Source organism: Ziziphus jujuba, chromosome 2 (assembly GCF_031755915.1).
Source record: "Ziziphus jujuba cultivar Dongzao chromosome 2, ASM3175591v1".
Classification (NCBI taxonomy): domain Eukaryota; kingdom Viridiplantae; phylum Streptophyta; class Magnoliopsida; order Rosales; family Rhamnaceae; genus Ziziphus; species Ziziphus jujuba.
The window spans coordinates 13,157,782-13,176,089 of NC_083380.1; the positions used below are offsets into that span (position 1 = coordinate 13,157,782).

Sequence of the window (18,308 nt, forward strand, 5' to 3'; positions counted from 1 at the left end):
TCGATCTTCAGAAATGGTGGCCTTGAAGAAAATTATGGTCTTGCAGGCAGCACTGCTAGTTCTTGCAGTACTAGTTGTGTCCGCAAAAGCCGATAGGTTGGATTTCTTCAAGCTTCTCACTTCCAACGATAAAAAATCTGGTATAATATTAAACTCACATGTATATAGATATATATATATATATATTATATATATATACTTCTATAAAATCAGAATTGTTTACCAAGTTAGACTAATTTACTTGTTATAATTTTTTTTTAAATTTTTTTTATTTATTTTTTATATAGTTATAAACAGTGGATGTTTACAAAAGACCAGACATTCCAGCGTGCTGTGATAAGTGCGTCTGCACGAAGAGCATACAACCGCAGTGCAGATGCACCGACATCTTTACTGGCGACGAGCGGTGCGAGAACTGTGAACAGTGCAGATGCACTCGCAGCTTCCCACCGCAGTGTCAGTGCCGTGATATTAAGGACTACTGCGATCCACCATGCTCATACTCCTCTACCGTTCAGATCATCAAACAAGTGGCTGCATGACACACATGATCGGAGACTAATAAACCCAACGTTAATATATATGTATATATATGTGTATGTTATGTATCATGCTACATGATCATGTGCTCCATGATCTACTAGCTAGTGTTTAATGTCTTCTGTTTGCTTCAATGGCTGGCTGGTGTTGAGGCTTTAATTTTCTATATAAATAAAAAAAAAAAAAACATGTACGACTAATAAAAATTAATTAATGTTGGGTTCTAAAAGTTCAACTTTGCTTTATTGCCTATATATTTCTAAATTAATATTCATCAATCGGATCATTTATCTCTTTCTTTTTTTTTATTTTTTATTTTTCCAATCTTATCCTATCAATTAAAAATAAAAACGTAATTTTAAAATTTCAGCTCTTCTAACTGTTTCCTCTCTCACTCACTGGATAGCTCAACAGTCGTTCAGGTCAACCAGGATTTGATTTTTTTCAAATTTTTCTGGGTCCCACGGCAAATAATGTGAAAGATTTTGTTTTTTGTTTTTTAAATTTTTTTAAATTTTTTCCTCAGACCCTCTTTTTTCTCTCAGAACTCCGTAACTATTATACTTTTATTTATTTATTTATGTTAAGACTGAGGCAGCAATTAAAGCTTCCCCTTTTTGGCTAGGTCAGGGATTAAGGTTAAACTTGAGGGATTTTGTTTCTCTCTAAAACATTGAAGTCTTAAAGTACTTCCCACATTACACATACAAGCATTAGTTTGTTAGAGAAAATGATGTATAATTCTTCCTCCTCCAAGCTATCAAAGGTAGTGTTTGAAAAAGATCAATCAGTTCTTATGAAATTCAAAAATCGATTAACCACATGGCCCAACGAGGATGGGTAAGATAGTACTACATCATAAATGGAAATTGGTAGATCAGAAATCTGAAGTGGTGGCAAGGTATTATCCCAACCTTGAGAGTAGGTGGTTGTATTTGAGCTTGCAACGAGGTCGACGTACGTTAACTAATGTGACTTGGGGGTCCCTTGGGAAGTTGGGAAGCAATTAAGTATTATATATTTTTCTTCTTTTTAAGGACTTAATGTGTCTACATCATTAAAGAGAAACAAAAACCCTCACATTAATCTTAATAGCTGCCTTAGCAGATTAAAAATAGAAAATAAAAAAAATGGAAGAAACTAGCTGTCTAAAGGAACAGTGCATAAATAAATAATAAAAAGGTTAAAAATTTAAAAAAAAAAAAAAACAGATAACAAAATCTTTTACATTTAATGCGGTGGGTCCCGCAAAAAATTGAGAAAAATTTTAAAGTGACGTGTTCATTTTGATAGGGTCCGAAACATAAAAAATGAACAGAAAATTCCAATCGCTTACCAAGATTTATCGATATTATCACCAATTTTATAACCGTGACAACAACAACAACAACAACCAAAAAAAAAAAAAAAAAAGAAAAAAAAAACACTAAAACTTGTTGACTTGTAGCAGCGGCAGTGTAAAACATATGTAGAAGATGAAAAAACCCATCACATGGATGGGTTGGACACAACCGTTAAGGATAATAATAATAATAATTTATTACTGTTATCGTTGTCTTCTTATTATCATTAATATCGATATATTTTCATTTAAAAGTTAAAATTAGTGTGCACGAAGAGAAATGATCTTCACCTTTTAAAATATTTATAACATATATATATATATATATATTTTTTTTTTTGTAAAGAAATTATTTATAGCATTAGTTACCCACTTTAAGCTAGATTTTTCAAACACAACTTTAAACTGTTTACTTTTGAAGGTAAATATTTTTGTACTTTTTATTTGTATTTACAAAAAGTTTTTTTTTTTTTTTTTTAAGTATTGTTAATTTTTGTTTTCAAGTTAGAATTTTATTTATAAATTTTCATAAAAGTATTTTGCCAATGAAACTAAAACATAAGGGCAATTGTTTGTAATATTTTTTTATTTTTATTTAAAAAAAAAAAACAAAAGGGTGTATGTGATAAAACTATAAAAGACAAGGAGTGTTTATGCAATTCACCCTTTTAAATTTGATTATTTGTGTGAGACTTGCTGCGGAAAATTGTTAACTACAATAATGCCAGAGTTTATATCATTGGTATGAAACAAATTTGAATGGACCTTGTATATCCTTTTCCATCAGGTTGTTATTAATCCAATCTCACAATGCTTGTGGAAATTTTTGTTGTATTATATCATCATTAATTCAACTAGAACATTAAAATCAATACACTAGAGAAAGTAAAATATTAAAATTCTAAGAATTGGAATTTCCAGACAAGTTTATTCGAGTGCAGGTTTTGTGGAATGTGCAACTTAATATTTGAAGTATAGTAATCTCTGCGTATGTTTGTGTGTGTATATCAAGACACAGGCTCTGCTACAATGCTGATTTATGTGAAGTGTTCTCTTGGCTCTTTTGTTTTTCTCCTGAGAGCTCTTAATGTAGCAAGCGAACATATAGCAGTTTTCTAATGTTTGTCTCAGGTCTGTTTTTCAATATTTTTTGGTATCTTACGGGTCAAAGAATTTATCTGTAAGATCATTATTGCTTGTGACTGCAAAATTAAAAAAAATCTGCCCTACTGTTTTTGGCTTTTTTCGGATCAAATCCAATATATATATACATATATAGTCAGGTTCCAATAACGATATTAATTTAAGAATATATTGAGAATACATATTTTGCAACATTCCGTAATATATTAAAGGATATACATCCTCATAATCTCTTTAAATTAGCATCCTCATTGAAGCCATATTATATATGTATATATATATATATATATATACATATATAAGAAAGAATTAAGTACATCAAATGCATTGATTCTTTTTCCATGAAAGATTGTTTTACTTACACATTGTTCGAAATGGTAGTTGATACATAGCCGTTGCCTTGAGTTAGAACGTATCTCATACAAAGATTTCTTAGCAGAAACTCATCCCTCGACCTCGAAAAAATGTGGACTTGAACAACATCGAGGTTGATGTCTGCATATTCGCATTTGATATGTTGTATCATAAAGGTGGACTACTTATTAAGGAAGAACTAAAATCTCGTCGAGAATCGGGCCTATTTTGTCTATTTTCTTTATCATGTTTTAGATTTTTGTTGCTATTTCTCTGTCATTTGATCTAATAAATGTTGAGTGCAAGAATTGTAATACCAGCATGTGTTATATATTTAACTTGCTGAATGTTTATTGCATGTATTTTGAATATTAATTTGCTCATTATAGTCATTTGCACCTGCTTTTCTAAGGTTGTTTATATAGCATTCTAATATTAGAAAAACTTGATATATTCTTGCCTGTGAAACTTTTGCCTTTGTGCAGTGTTTGTATGATTCTTTTGACAAAGAAGCTGGATATTTTCAGTTTGCCACAGCAATGACTTCGAATTATATCGACAAGATAAAAAAAAAAAAAAAATGACACTGCATGGTAGCCATATTTTGGGTGAATCATTCCAAAATCCTTTGCCGTCCCCCAATTCCTGCACTTCTTCCTGCAACCTGTGTAATTCACAAATCATAGACTAGGCTGGTAGCTGGAGTTCTAATAAGGAATTCCTAAGAGTTTCAATCACAAGAAGCCAACATCTTTAGTACTCTAGAGCTCGAGATCTTTAGATATGAAATGAAGCTATTATATGAACTTTTCACACCTATCTCTGCCCCACATACACACACACACACACACCCTCATCCCAAATATATGAAAGTGCTGTTGTGGGGCGAATTGTCCACTACTTGATGCGCAGCAGCCATTCAAAATTACCATATCACGCATATCATACAAATCTGACAATTATATACGGTTGTTACCTATCATATGGCACCCGATTTTAACTATAATAACAGCCCTGTATATATATATACACATATTGCATTCAACTATTGGTAAATGAATAAGGGAAAGAGTCCAAGCCAATATCCATATGTCAAAGTCATGATACTAGAAAAATGATATGGGAAACAAATTCCTGCATACCTGAGATTCAATTGTGACACTCTCGCTAAAATGGTCAGTTGTTGTTATTGCCATTGCTGCAGCATCTGCCCTGCATATGTGCTATTAAGATTCAAGGATATTCAAACAAAAAGGAAGTATAAAGAGACCTACAATTAGATAAAAAGAAATGAAAAATGAAAAAGAAAAATGTAAAGTGAAAATAAAAATAACTATAGAATATAAAAAAACAAAAAAATAATAATAATAAAACAAAACAAAAAAGAACATATATAAAGAGAACTCCAGTTGTTTCCAACAAAGAAACAGAAAAGGAAATATATAAAAGAAAATAATTATAACAAGTAGGAAACATGAAAGTGTCATCTAATGTATATAGATGATAAACCCAAAAAAAAAAATAAAAAAATAATAATAAAATAAAATAAATAAATAAATAGATAAAAAATAACATGTACCCCTCAGTTGACGAAGAAAGTGAATTAACCAGTTTTGACAATAAATCTAGCAGTGACCCCTGCATATAAGATCAAAAAGTGTGACTTACTTTTACAGCAAAAATATAACAGAGCAAATAAAGTATTGCTTTTACTATTAAGGTAAAAGCTAATCTTTTGGACTGCACAGTGCACATAAGTTTTGAAAGGCATAAGAGAAAAACACATTAATCTATGATAACCCTCAAAGCTACAGACTATGATGGACAAACTACGAAAACCTAAAAGCTACAAACCTGTGTAAGCAGTGACTATTTTGCAATATAGGAGCAGGGACCACCTGAAAAGAGAATTTAAAACTCATGTAGTCTTCACAAGAGAACAAATAGTAATTTTAGGATAAGTCACCTTTAATATGTCAGCATCTTCATATGCAACCAAAACATGAAGTAACAAAACATTTAAAATAAAATGTGTTGCTCATGTTACGATTTATGACTAATTTGTCAGAAAATGGAGAAACCATTAATCTATTCATTCCCTTTAGGCTCTAAATCCCACCCACCACTGCTCAGCAAAAGAACTCTTGAAGCTCCAACTCCAAGCAATAGTGCACAACAAATTAAATTTATCCAAGTCCCGAAACTACACTTTGTGGAAAAATTCAGAGTATTCTTACAATTCATTCCTACATTATATGCGTACAGTTTGAGGTAATTTTTGCAAGATAAGAGCAAATATTAAAGGATATCATGCAAAAAGCTTCTACGATATGCTCATTGAGGCACAATATAGAAGCAACATCCCCAGGACTAAAACAATAATTTGGTGCTGACCACACGTTTAAAACTATACCACTCCATAAACATGTCAAAATCGTAGTCTTACAGTTACGCAGCCTGTTCTTCAAACATATACTTAGGGCGTTCTTGTACATGTTTTACATATCAGTCAGCTGAAACCTGCAAGTCCCATTATTACATGATATTTGCCATAATCAAAAGGATCATAATTGAAAATACCCAAGTTTTTTTTTTTTTTTTTTTTTGGTGCTTCCTATGAGGGATCCTCCCATTTAGATTAAATTGGATTGTTCCAATAGCATCAAGAAATATACTGTTTATTTCTATGTGCAAAAGTATGAAGTTATTGTAAATTTTCAGATTTCTAAATCTCTCATTGAGCAAGAAGATAATTTAAACTGGTCATAAAATCCACGATGTCAACGTTGTGATAACCATCTGCCTAATTTACTCAGCAACCAAAATGTAAATCAATGAAAATTGTTCAAGCCAAAAAAAGGAAAAAAAAAAAAAAAAAAGAAAAAGGCAAGAAATATTAATTATAAGCATAGTGTAAGTGTCAACTAAATACATCTCAAAGATAAGAAAATGAACAAGTGAGAGAGAAACATCAAAATCAGCATCTCTATTCGATAATGCCATTTGTAAATTGCTTCAAATAAATTGTTCAGCATATGAAAATTTGTGAGTCACTTAGGCAGCAGTTATAAACCTACTACGACTGCTTTGACCCAAAAGGGACCGGACGTCGTTACAAATGCTTGGCTGCACAAGGAACTTTTTATTACAACAATATAGTATGGAAATAGCAAATGTGAATCAAGAATGCAGAAAATGATCATTAAAGCTAGAGCTTCTTCAATTATTTTTTGGTTTCTTCTCTGTACACAGACATCCCTCTAATATAAATTTAGAACATGCCCCTGTTTGTCCCCATATATCTATTCTATATATCAAAAAGCAAAGAATCTACTATTTCATATGTAACATCAATGACCTATTAAAAAAATAAAAATAAAAGAAAATAAGAAGCAGAGTATTGGACCTAGTTCACTTCACCGATTGTGAACCTGCATAACATAAATAAACGTCATATTCCTTCACTTCACCGATTGTGAACCTGCATAACATAAATAAACGTCATATTCCTTTTTTCCAAAATAGGCATTCAATAAACAAATTTAACTATCGTATTCCTTTTTTCCAAAATAGGCATTCAATAAAATAAATTTAACTATCTTTTCTTTTTTTTATTTTTTATAAATAATAATATTAGAGATTCTTAACTAAACAAATGCTGATTCTTGAACAAGAATAACATCATACAAAGAATAAAAAAAAAAAAAATTAGAATCCAGATAGTGTATAGTTTTAGCTGCATAGAAGGGAATGAAACCGAAGAAAAAAAAAATGATTTTGTAAAAATTAATGAAAGAAATTGATGAAATTTATTGTAAATTGTCAAATGCAGAGAAAATCGAAATACAAATCACAGAGCACAGAAAATTGGAGCTGAGTTCCTTCGAAATGAAAATGTCCAAAATTGCTAAACTAAACCGAAAGCGCGAAGAGCAGAAATCAGAGGCAAAAAGACAATTCATGAAAATCAAATTACTCAGAATTTATTTCGTTTCTGCTATTGACTTTCTCGGGAAACAAACAGAGGATATTCCTCTTCATTTTTATTTAAACCAAATATAAAAAACCAAACTAGAAGCTCACAATATTATGTGTTAAATCTTAAATGATTATTAATTGGTTTCACATCCAGTTAGAAGTGGCGGGAAATGTTCTTGGTGACAGCTTTACTATTTAGTAGCGTAGAAAATCCTTAACCACTGGCTTATTGGTTTTATTAGAATATTTTTTTATTTTTGTTAATTATGTCTCTAATATTATTTGCTTTTATATTCATTCTTTTGATGCTGTCATTTGTCTTTAACCACTGAGAGAATGGAGTACAACTCCAACAAATAAGGTAGATTCTTCACTTCGCGGTGGGAGAAGTGCATTATGTATTTACTATTTATAGGGTCTGAATATTAGTATAGGCTATATATATATATATATGGGGTAATATATAAAAAAAATTGATGATAATTGCAAAAATCAAACGGCAAATGGTACTGAAGCACGATCCATCAACTGGCCACAAGGGATTTTTGCTTTAAAGGGTAGTTGCCCTCTTCACATTTAAGATGAGGAAAAATTAAGGCCCTTTATTTTCTGAATCTGATGAAATTTATGGGTCTTTCAAGTTGTACGTTAAAATTCTTGCTGCTTCTTGGTTCTTTTGTTTGGTATCAAATTAGTGATTGAGGAATATTGCTTTCATGTTTTTCTCAGCAATTCATCTAAATATTACAATATACATATGGTTTGATTGATGTGCCAAATTTTGCTTACCTGCTGATGCATAAGATGGAATATATATATATATATTTATCAGCTTCAGGGTTTCTATATATATAATCAAGTTCATCCTGTAAGTAACATATACATGCTGATGGTTGAACCCCACATTAAACGAATGGACTTTCTTATTATTGTAAGTAACATAGACATACTAATCTCAATGCTGATTATTGGCATTATAAAAATCGATAACAGTCAAGGGGTAATGCATTTAACAAAGCATGTCTGTGGGAGGATTTGAGTGTAACTAAGCTAGGCAGGCCCGCCATATCTACATACAATTTTATTTTAGGACATCACTCTCAACAATTTTCTTTTGAGGCATCACTTTATTGCTTTTGAGTCTGGGTTTGTTTTTTGGGGAAAAAAAGTAACATAATTATGAAAACTCTTAGCTACTGCCTTTGGACTCATTGAAGTAGCCAACGTACACTCCTTTTTGCATGAACAAGAGGTCAAACACAAAAAGAAGATTGTTTTTGTTTCTGAGGAGGGTTCTTGTTCATAATTGTGTCCAATTACATACTTTAAATTCTTTACTATGAATGGAAAAAGCCACACAAGCCACCCATTCTTATCCTATTGAATATGAAAATACTGATTATGGGTTGCTTTTGATTTGGGAATGGAATGTTCTGCATTCAATTTTATTACGAATTTGCAATTACATGATTGTAACTTTATAAACATATATTTCTGTTATTATTAATTACTAGTTTGATTCCTTTCTTTTATGGATAGTTTTTGTTTCTTCTTTTATAAATGTGAGTGAAAACAATAAAGTTTTTGTAGAGGGAATTAAGGTGATTCTAAACAGTAGAAGTGATATTAAAACCAGTTGCTTGAACTAGGATTTGAGAAGAATTGAAGACGAAACTAAAGAAAAGTTTCAGTCAAAAGCAAGTGAAAAATGCGTACGATTAAATGAAAAAACAGTATGGCGTATAGTGTAAATTGATAACATCAACAAGACGTTACAATTTTATGCCAAGCATTAGATTGGCCAGATGAAAGACGAGACGAATACATAAAGGTGCATTGTTTGTTTAATTTGGTGAAGATTTTATAATTGTTTAATTGTATATAAAACTAAGTATTAAAGAAAATTTGGATCGAACTCATGAAGAAGTATATAAAATAATAGAAGTGTTAGAGAAGACAAAGCATAGATGACCATCAATTAAGAATTATACAAAGATTCGACGAATCCCCATGATATATAAGAATCCCTTGTAGTTTATAATAAGTAATACCTTTTGCAAAAAGAGAGAATATATTGAGTGAGTTATGGATGGATATGGAAAGTGATCAAGAAAAGTTAGGAGTTATGGATGGATATGGAAAGTGATCAAGAAAAGTTAGGATCGGTTGGAAGTTTGGGGAAAAAAAAAAAAAAGAATATATTCTATTAGTTTAAAAAAAATGAATGTATTGTATTAGTTTGATAAGATGCCCAAAGTAGATTAGACTAAAATCTAAGACCTTATTTTATGTATTCTGAAAAAAATATTTACATTTGGGATTACATATAATATAATCTATGAATACAATTTTTTTTTTAATATATTTCCTATGAGTTATGTTTTTAGTATGATTTAGTTGTATTATTTATGTTTTTAGAGCATTCATGATTTTATTTTAAATGACATATTTCGTGATTATGACTTAATTTGATAATGTATTAAATATTTGGAAAAGTTTACAAAGTTTAGCGAATAAATATAATAGTGGTGTCGTTCTTTGTCTTGATAAGTGAGCTCATCCAAAAAATAAAAGTTTACAGAGTTTTGTAAATAAATATAATAGTGAAATTGCAAAAGAAAAAAAACTTACATCAAATAATTTAAACAAATAAAAATTACGTTATGTTCTGTATAAAATAAAAATAGAGAAGTTGTATGAAGAGGTATTACTTAGAATATCTTCCAAAAAAAAAAAAAAAAAAAAGGGACACTTAAAAGCCTAGGCGTACTTAGGCGAAATCTAAGAGTAGACAGGCATTTTTATTTTTATTATTATTTTAATTATTTTAAAACTATTAAATAAAAAAAGGTACATACTATGAAAATTGAAAGTTTAAATCTATATAAGTTTATATTACCTAATGCATACAATTAAAATAAATTTGCATACAACTAATCATAATAAATTCAGAAAATTTCATAATTTTTAAGCTTTCAACATAAAATTAATCTATTAATAATTTATAAATAAACTATAACACCCCGTCTCAAATCGCACCGGAATCCGTGCACGTTGACCGAGGTTGACCGTTGACCGAGCGGGTCAAAAGTTGACTTTTTGTTCCAGTTGAAATTTCGAGTTGACCAGGGTACCGTGGCGAAGTGCACGATGCCCCGAGTTCGTAGACTAGTAGCACGTCGAAAATGGAGCTACGGTTTGAAAGTTATGAGCAAAACAAGTTGAGGTCCAAACTATCCAAGGGGTGCCGGAGTTGACTTTTCATTTATGGGGAAATGAGCTTTGACTCATGCATGGTTGTGAAGTGCTCGTCGATACGAGTTCACAGACTAGCGGCACGCTTAAAATGGACATCCGGTTAAAAAGTTATGGACGAGTGAAGTTTGCCGGGTACAGTAATATTTTAATATTTTTGAGTCGATAAACAGTAAAATGCCATGTGTCGTCACTTGATTGGTCCACGTGGAATGAACAGTGTCACACAGTGGCTTTTATTTGACAAAAATCTCGGGGAAGAGAGAGAGGAGAGAGAAAGAGAGAGAGAGTCCGACCGGCCACCGGAGTTTTTCAAATTTTCCGGCCGATTCACTGTACACGCGCCGGCCAGAAAGATTCCTCTCCCCATTTCCGGCAAAACCTCAAAGTTTCACGGCCATTGGCCGTCGGACGCGCCCGGATCGAGGCGGCGAAAATCGGCGGTGACTTTTTCCCTCCACCGCCTGCCACCGCCGATTGACCCATTTCCGGCCATTTTCTGGCCACACGCACCAGACACCCAACACCACCTCCTCAAGTCCGGCCGACCCACCAAATTTCAAGGCCACCGGACCATCGACGCGCCGGGATAGAAGCGTTTTCCGGCGAGGGGCCGGAAATCTTCAAACCGTGATTTCTCCGCCATCCGGCCTCCGTTTGCCTCATCGCCGGTCCCGTTGGATTGCTCTCCCCTCGATCTACAAATCTGCAAAAAATCTCAGCCAACGGCCACCGCACACGCCGCCGCCGGCGACCGCGACGGCTCGCCGGAAGTTACTGTTCCGGCGAGTACCCAGTCCCACCGCCAGCTCCTGTCCACTGTGTTCGATCTCCTGAACCCGAATCCGGCATCCGTTTCCGCCAATTCGCGACGGTTTGGGAGAATTGCGGAGTCGAAATCCGAAAAGCTTTCCGGCGAGATTCCAACCCCGTCGGGTCCGATCACCGGAAAGTAAGACCGAATCAGTGATCCTCATCACTCGAGCTTCGATTCGGTATACCCATTTGGGAATTACCCGAATAAAATATTAATATTTTTGGTTGGTACACTGTGGTTGTTTAGGTGCGCGTACGAGTGGTGGAGTTGATCCTGCGGCGGATCTTAGTTGATTTATGCCCTCAAGGTGAGTGACCCACCTTCAAAAATTATTTTGGGCATTTAATTATGTTTAATTGGTATTTAAATTATGCTCATGTGGTGCGATTTAATTATGAATTTTATTGTGGTTTAATTTATTTATCATGCATGAGCAAATTGTATTTCGGTAGTATTTGTACGTGGTTTTAAGTATTATTTTTTAGGCATAATTGGGTTAAATATTTTATGAAAATATTTGTTTAAATTTTATAAATTATGCCCGAGGTATTTTTATGGTTGCATCTCGTATTTCGAAAAAGTTATGGTTTGTTTGTTATCGATGGTTCGTACCGATGTATTAAATAAAAGTATGTGGGATGGTAAGTGTGAGAATTTAATGTATTTCCCACGGTAGTTTTGGAAAACGGTACGGTTGGTTTAATAATTATTTTAGACGCATTCACACAGTATTGATGTTCTGGCATATGTATATGTGGTTCAGCGCGCAAGTATTATTATTTCACCCGTGAGTTGCCATTGGACCGTGGACAGGCAAGTTTGTTATTGCGCACAACCGCCCCCCTCCTTGGCCGGGATGATGGTTTCAGCAGCGGTACTGTCGGGACGCCGAAGTGCCGTTTGCAAGTTTCTCTCTTTAACCCCCCTGCCAGTCGGTGCTCAGGACGCTGGGTATCGGAGGGCATCACTGGTATATGGTGTGGTGCGTCAAGTCAAGTGTAATCGTCAGGTGTAATTTTCAAATAACGTTTCAAACCCCAAAGGTGTTCAAAAAAATTATTTAATATAATTTATTACATTTTAATTATATTGGGGTATGTATGTATTTATTTATTTATTGTTTATCAAATGGTTTAATCCTTTGGTTTTCGGGAAGTACGTACATCGGGTTTTGTGAAATTGTTTTAAAAAGGGAACATTTCAAACGGAGTGATTGGTGAGAGTTTTGAGGGAAATTATTGTTTCCAACAGTTATTATTTATTATTATTTATGTATTAATTGTTGGTATTTATTCAATTCCCTTAATTGTTATTATTATTATTATTATTATCATTAAAAGTGTTCAGTAGTTAGGGTCACTCATTGAGATAATTAGCATCTCACGTTTTTAAGTTCCGTTCCCTTAGGTACAAGTGGTGGTAGACGTTCTTCCGAAGCGAACCAATTTTTCCACTGCTATTGAGTTTCGAGAAGTACTTTTGTACTCTTTCATTTAAGTGTATTATTTATTTCATCCTTGTTGTATTTCTGTTGATTAGCACTTCTTAAAACTCTGTATACTATTGGGACACTTATGTTTTATTTATTGTCAGGACCCGTCCAGAATTCCTTCCCCAGAACCCTAGACAAGCCCTGATCCCTGGGAAATACCACCGAACCTTCCAACGGAAAATCCGGCAGCACCTCCCCTAAGGGTAAGACTAACCAAAAAAATTACCTGCACTGAAAACACACTTCTATAAACATCCCCTTATTCCTCCCACAATACTACAAATTGATTCCACAAATTCACAGCACTTCAAATAACAACAGCAGCAACCCAGTGCATAAATAAAAACTACACGTCCAATACAGTATACAGAGCATTATACAGATAAGTGTGGAATTTATACAATGACATATAAGAAGTAATACAGGATGGAGAGGAAAAAGGGAAGAAATACTTCTTGAACCTTCGGCAATGAACTGAGACGTCGGGCTCGCCCCGGACAATCAACGTCTCCAACCTGGACCTAGGGGAACGGAATTTAAGAGTGTAAGATGCTAATCATCTCAGTTAATGACCCTATCTACTGTACACCTTTAATATTAATAATATACCAAATAAAAGGATTTAATAAATGAATACCGAACAAATAATAAATAAATAAATAAACATTTGAAGTAACAATTTCTCTCAAAACCCTCACTATTCACTCTGTTGGAAATGTTCCCCTTTTAAAACATTTTCACAAAACCCGATATTCGTACTTCCCAAAAACCAAGGGACCAAATAATTTAACAAACAACAAATAAATAAATAAATACCCCAAATATAAATAAACTGCAATAATTTATAATAAATAATTTTGTACTTTTTGGGGTTTGAAACTTTATTTGAAAATTACACTTGACAATTACACTTGACTTGACGCACCACACCATATACCAGTGATGCTCTCCGATACCCAGCGTCTTGAGCACCGACTGGCATGGGGGTTAAAGAGAGAAACTTGCAAACGGCATTTCGGCGTCCCGACAGTACCGCTGCTGAGACCATCATCCCGGCCAAGGAGGGGGGCGGCTGTGCGCAATAACAAACTTGCCTGCCAGGCTGTGCGCAATAACAAACTTGCCTGCCCACGGTCCAATGGCAACTCACGGGTGAAATAATAATACTTGCGCGCTGAACCACATATACATATACCAGAACACCAATACTGTGTGAATGCGTCTAAAATAATTATTAAACCAACCGTACCATTTTCCAAAATTACCGTGGAAAATATACCAAATTTTCACACTTACCATCCCACATATTTTTATTTAACAAACCGGTACGAAAACTTCGATAACAAATAAAACCATACCTTTTCTCGTAATACGAGATTCATCAATTGAAATACCGCGGGCATAATTTATAAAATTAAACCACCAACTTAAACAAATATTTTCATAAAATATTTAACCCAATTATGCCCGAAAAATAATATAAAATCCAAACACAACAAATTACTGAAAATACTCGCTCATGTGTAATAAATACCATTTAATCACAATAAAATAATAATCGGGAATTTCTTAATGACCCCAAAAATTCCATTTAGCACCAACGGGTAAATATATATTTCCCGATTATATTTAAAGTACACCACATGAGCATCAATTACAGATATCAATTTAATACCACATAAATACAATTAATTACCCCAAAAACATTTTCAAAGGTGGGTCACTCACCTGGAGCACGCAATTAAACCATGATCCACCATGGGATCAATTCCACGACTCACCGGTGCTCCTAGAACAAAATTCACACACAGTCAAATAAATTAATATTTTAATCGGGTAAATAATACCCGGTACCCGGGGGGTCAAATACAAACGTTATCCAAAATAGGCGAATAACATACCAAATCGAATCTTGAGCGACGAGGATTACAAATCCGGTCTCCATCGACCCCAATTCCGCCGGAGGTGGCCGGAATTTGGCCGGAAAGCTTCGGCCGAATTTAAACTTGAGGGATCTTTCAAACAGTGGGGATTTTGGGCAATCTAACCCCGGAAATGGACTCATAGGGGTCGAAAATGGTGGGATAGAGGTATGGGTCGGACTGGGTTGGTCGGAAACGGCGAGAATCTCCGGAAAAACATAACCGGCTGCCGCCGACTTCACCGGCCCGATCTGGGCGCGTCCGGCGGCGACTGGCCTGGAAATTTGGAGGCCGAGATCGCGAGGAGATGGGCTACACCGGTGGCCAGCGCGTGTGGCTTTTCGGCGACTGAAATCCGGCCAAACGGCCGGTCAAACAGTGAGAGGGAGAGAGTCAAAGGAGAGAGAGAGGGAGAAAAAGTCTTTGCTGGTTTTGTTTTGTCTCTGTCGGGCTCGGGGAAGAAGAAGGGAAGGAAGGGAAAAAAGAGAGAAAGGTGTTTTCCCACGTGGGGAAAAAGAAAAGAAAAGAAAAAAGAAAAAAGAAAAAGGAAAATAAAATAAAAATAATTAATAATTAAATAATAATAATATTATTTAAAATAATAATAAAAATAATTTGATATTACACATGGTTGACATGTGGCTTCTCAACATGGTGACACATGGTCATCTTCATTAAGTCACACATGGCACATCGTTACGCGTTTAAAAATAATATTAAAATAATACGATGTTTGAAAAACTCTACAGGTCCATAACTTTCAAACCACATGTCCAAATCGGACGTGCCGCTAGTCTACGGACTCGTATCGACGAGCACTTCACAACCATGCATGAGTCAAAGCTCAACCTTGCATGAATAAAAAGTCAACTCCGGCACCCCTTGGACAGTTTGGACCTCACCTTGTTTTGCTCATAACTTTCAAACCGTAGCTCCGTTTTCAACGTGCTACTAGTCTACGAACTCGTGCCAACGTGTACTTCGTAACAGTACCTCAGTCAACCTAGAATTCCAACCGGGTCAAAAAGTCAACTTTTGACCCCTTCGGTCAACGGTCAACAGTCAACGTGCAAAAATTCCGACATGGTTCGGGACAGGGTGTTACATTTATGCAATAGACTGTTGTTATTGTTGAGAAGTGCTGAAATTTGTGGAACAATTTGTAGTTTGCGGGAGGAATAAGGGGATGAGTATAGAAGTGTGTTTTCAGTGCAGGTAATTTTGTGGTAAGTCCATCCCTTAGGGGAGGTTCTGCCGGATTTTCCAATTGGAGGGTCTGGTAGGGTTTCTCTGAGATCAGGGCTTGTCTAGGGTTCCGGGGAGGAATTCTGGACGGGTCCTGACATAAACAATTTAAATATTATTATAATTTATCTCTTGCCGTATTCTTTATTTAATTATAATTCATTATATTGTCCATCTAACTTATCTTCAATGTCATTGATACAAAATCAATTTTTTTTTTACTCCTTTATTTCAACTTGAGCACGGAGCTTTTCATATGTTTTTAACTCCTTTTTCTTTAAAAAAATATATTAACTTTTAAAAAATTAATTTTGAAAAGGCTCACGTCTTTTAAGTTGAGCAACTTTTTTCCATGCTAGCCCATATGCAAGGCTTTTTTCCCTTTTTTTTTTTTTTTTTCACGTCTCATGCCTAAAGCCCTGGTTTTTTAGTGCCTTTTAGAACACTGTTTAATAATTTACCAAATTGAACTATTATATGATGTATCATATAGTTACAAATAATGCTCTATCATTAACAGTAATAAATAATATTTTTTATATATAAGTTGAATCAATCCATTCAATTATATATTAAAAAAAAGATTATATTGATGACCTTAGATTGATAAGGTAATGATAAGGCTAAAGCCCAATTAATTAATAGAAGTGGATCGAATATGCATAGAAGATGCTAATTTTCACAAAATCCATGCCTAAACACATGAACAAATATGAAAACATGCTGTAGTTAATTATTTAATAAAACGACAAATATTAGAAAGGAAAAATTAACAAAACATTAAACATTAATCTATATTGTATAAATGAGGTGGTGACATTCGATTTTAGAGATACACTGGCAGAGAGATGATCAATTTGCATTAAGAAAATGCCATTTATCACATCGATAATATAATATTCATATATATTATATTTTTAAATATATTTATCGTACCATCAATGAATCCGATAATGACAACTTAACTAACTGATGCTTTAATTTTAAACAAAAACCAATTAATTATAGTTATGACTATGGCTGTCGTACTACTATTGGTAAATGTTACTACATAATTGTTGTGACAAATAAATAAATAATAAAAAAAAATTGATGCCAGTGGAAAATATATCATTTAGTCAAAAGGTAAAAAATAAATAAATAAATAAAACACGAGTTTATGTATATCATTTTAATTCTATTATAATCTTCATCTCTTTTGGTGCTGTCTCTGGCGGGTTGTATATAAATACCCCTAACTAGTTCTCCATAATCTCACACCCCGCTCAGAAAATAAAAAGGAAAAAAAAAAAAAAAAAAAAAAACAGATCGATCTTCAGAAATGGCAGCCTTGAAGAAAATTGTGGTCTTACAGGCAGCACTGCTAGTCCTTGCAGTATTAGTTGTGTCTGCAAAAGCTGATAGGTTGGATTTCTTCAAGCTTCTCACTACCAACAATCAAAAATCTGGTATAATATTAAACTCATATATATATATATATATATTCTTCTATAAAATCAGAATTGTTTACCAAGTTAGATTAATTTACTTATTATAATTTTTTTTTTTTTTTATGGTTATAAACAGTGGATGGTTACAAAAGACCAGATATTCCAGCGTGCTGTGATAACTGCTTATGCACGAAGAGCGACCCACCGCAGTGCAGATGCACTGACATCTTTATCGGCAACGAGCGGTGCGAGAACTGCAAAAAATGCATATGCACTTTCAGCTTACCACCGCTGTGTCAGTGCCTTGATATCAAGGACTACTGCGATCCACCATGCTCATCCTCCTCCTCCACCGCTCAGGTCATCAAACAAGTGTCTGCCTGATCCACATGATATCAGAGACTAATAAACCCACCGTTATTATATGTATATATGTTATGTATCATGCTACATGATCATGTGCTCCATGATCTACTAGCTAGTGTTTATTTTCTTCAATTTGCCTCAATGGCTGGGTGGTGTTGAGGCTTTAATTTTCTATATATAAAAAATAAATGCACGTGTGAAGATTAATAAAAATTAATTAATGTTGGGTTCTAAAAGTTCAACGTTGCCTTGTTGCCAATATATTTCAAAATTAATATTTATCAATCGGGATCATTCATACGTTCTTTTCGTCTCCAGTCCTATCCTACCAGTGAAAAATATGCATGTAATTTTAAAATTCCAACTCTTCTTACTGTTACCTACTCACTGCGTAGCCCGACAATCGTCCAGGTCAACCAGGATT

General features: G+C 33.9%; 2 protein-coding genes across 2 annotated transcripts; both read left to right on the forward strand.

Annotated features, from left to right (window-relative positions):
• LOC125422532 (Bowman-Birk type proteinase inhibitor) lies at positions 1-729 on the forward strand. The gene is made up of 2 exons (XM_048474548.2): positions 1-140; positions 298-729. The coding sequence occupies exons 1-2, from the start codon at positions 14-16 to the stop codon at positions 540-542; spliced, it is 372 nt and encodes a 123-aa protein (XP_048330505.2). The 5' UTR covers positions 1-13; the 3' UTR covers positions 543-729.
• A 16,662-nt stretch (positions 730-17,391) lies between these two features.
• On the forward strand, positions 17,392-18,106 carry LOC125422527 (Bowman-Birk type proteinase inhibitors I-A, I-B, and I-A'). Its single transcript, XM_048474525.2, has 2 exons — positions 17,392-17,536; positions 17,655-18,106. Exons 1-2 carry the CDS (start codon positions 17,410-17,412, stop codon positions 17,900-17,902), a joined length of 375 nt encoding a protein of 124 aa, XP_048330482.1. The 5' UTR covers positions 17,392-17,409; the 3' UTR covers positions 17,903-18,106.
• Positions 18,107-18,308: the final 202 nt, after the last annotated feature.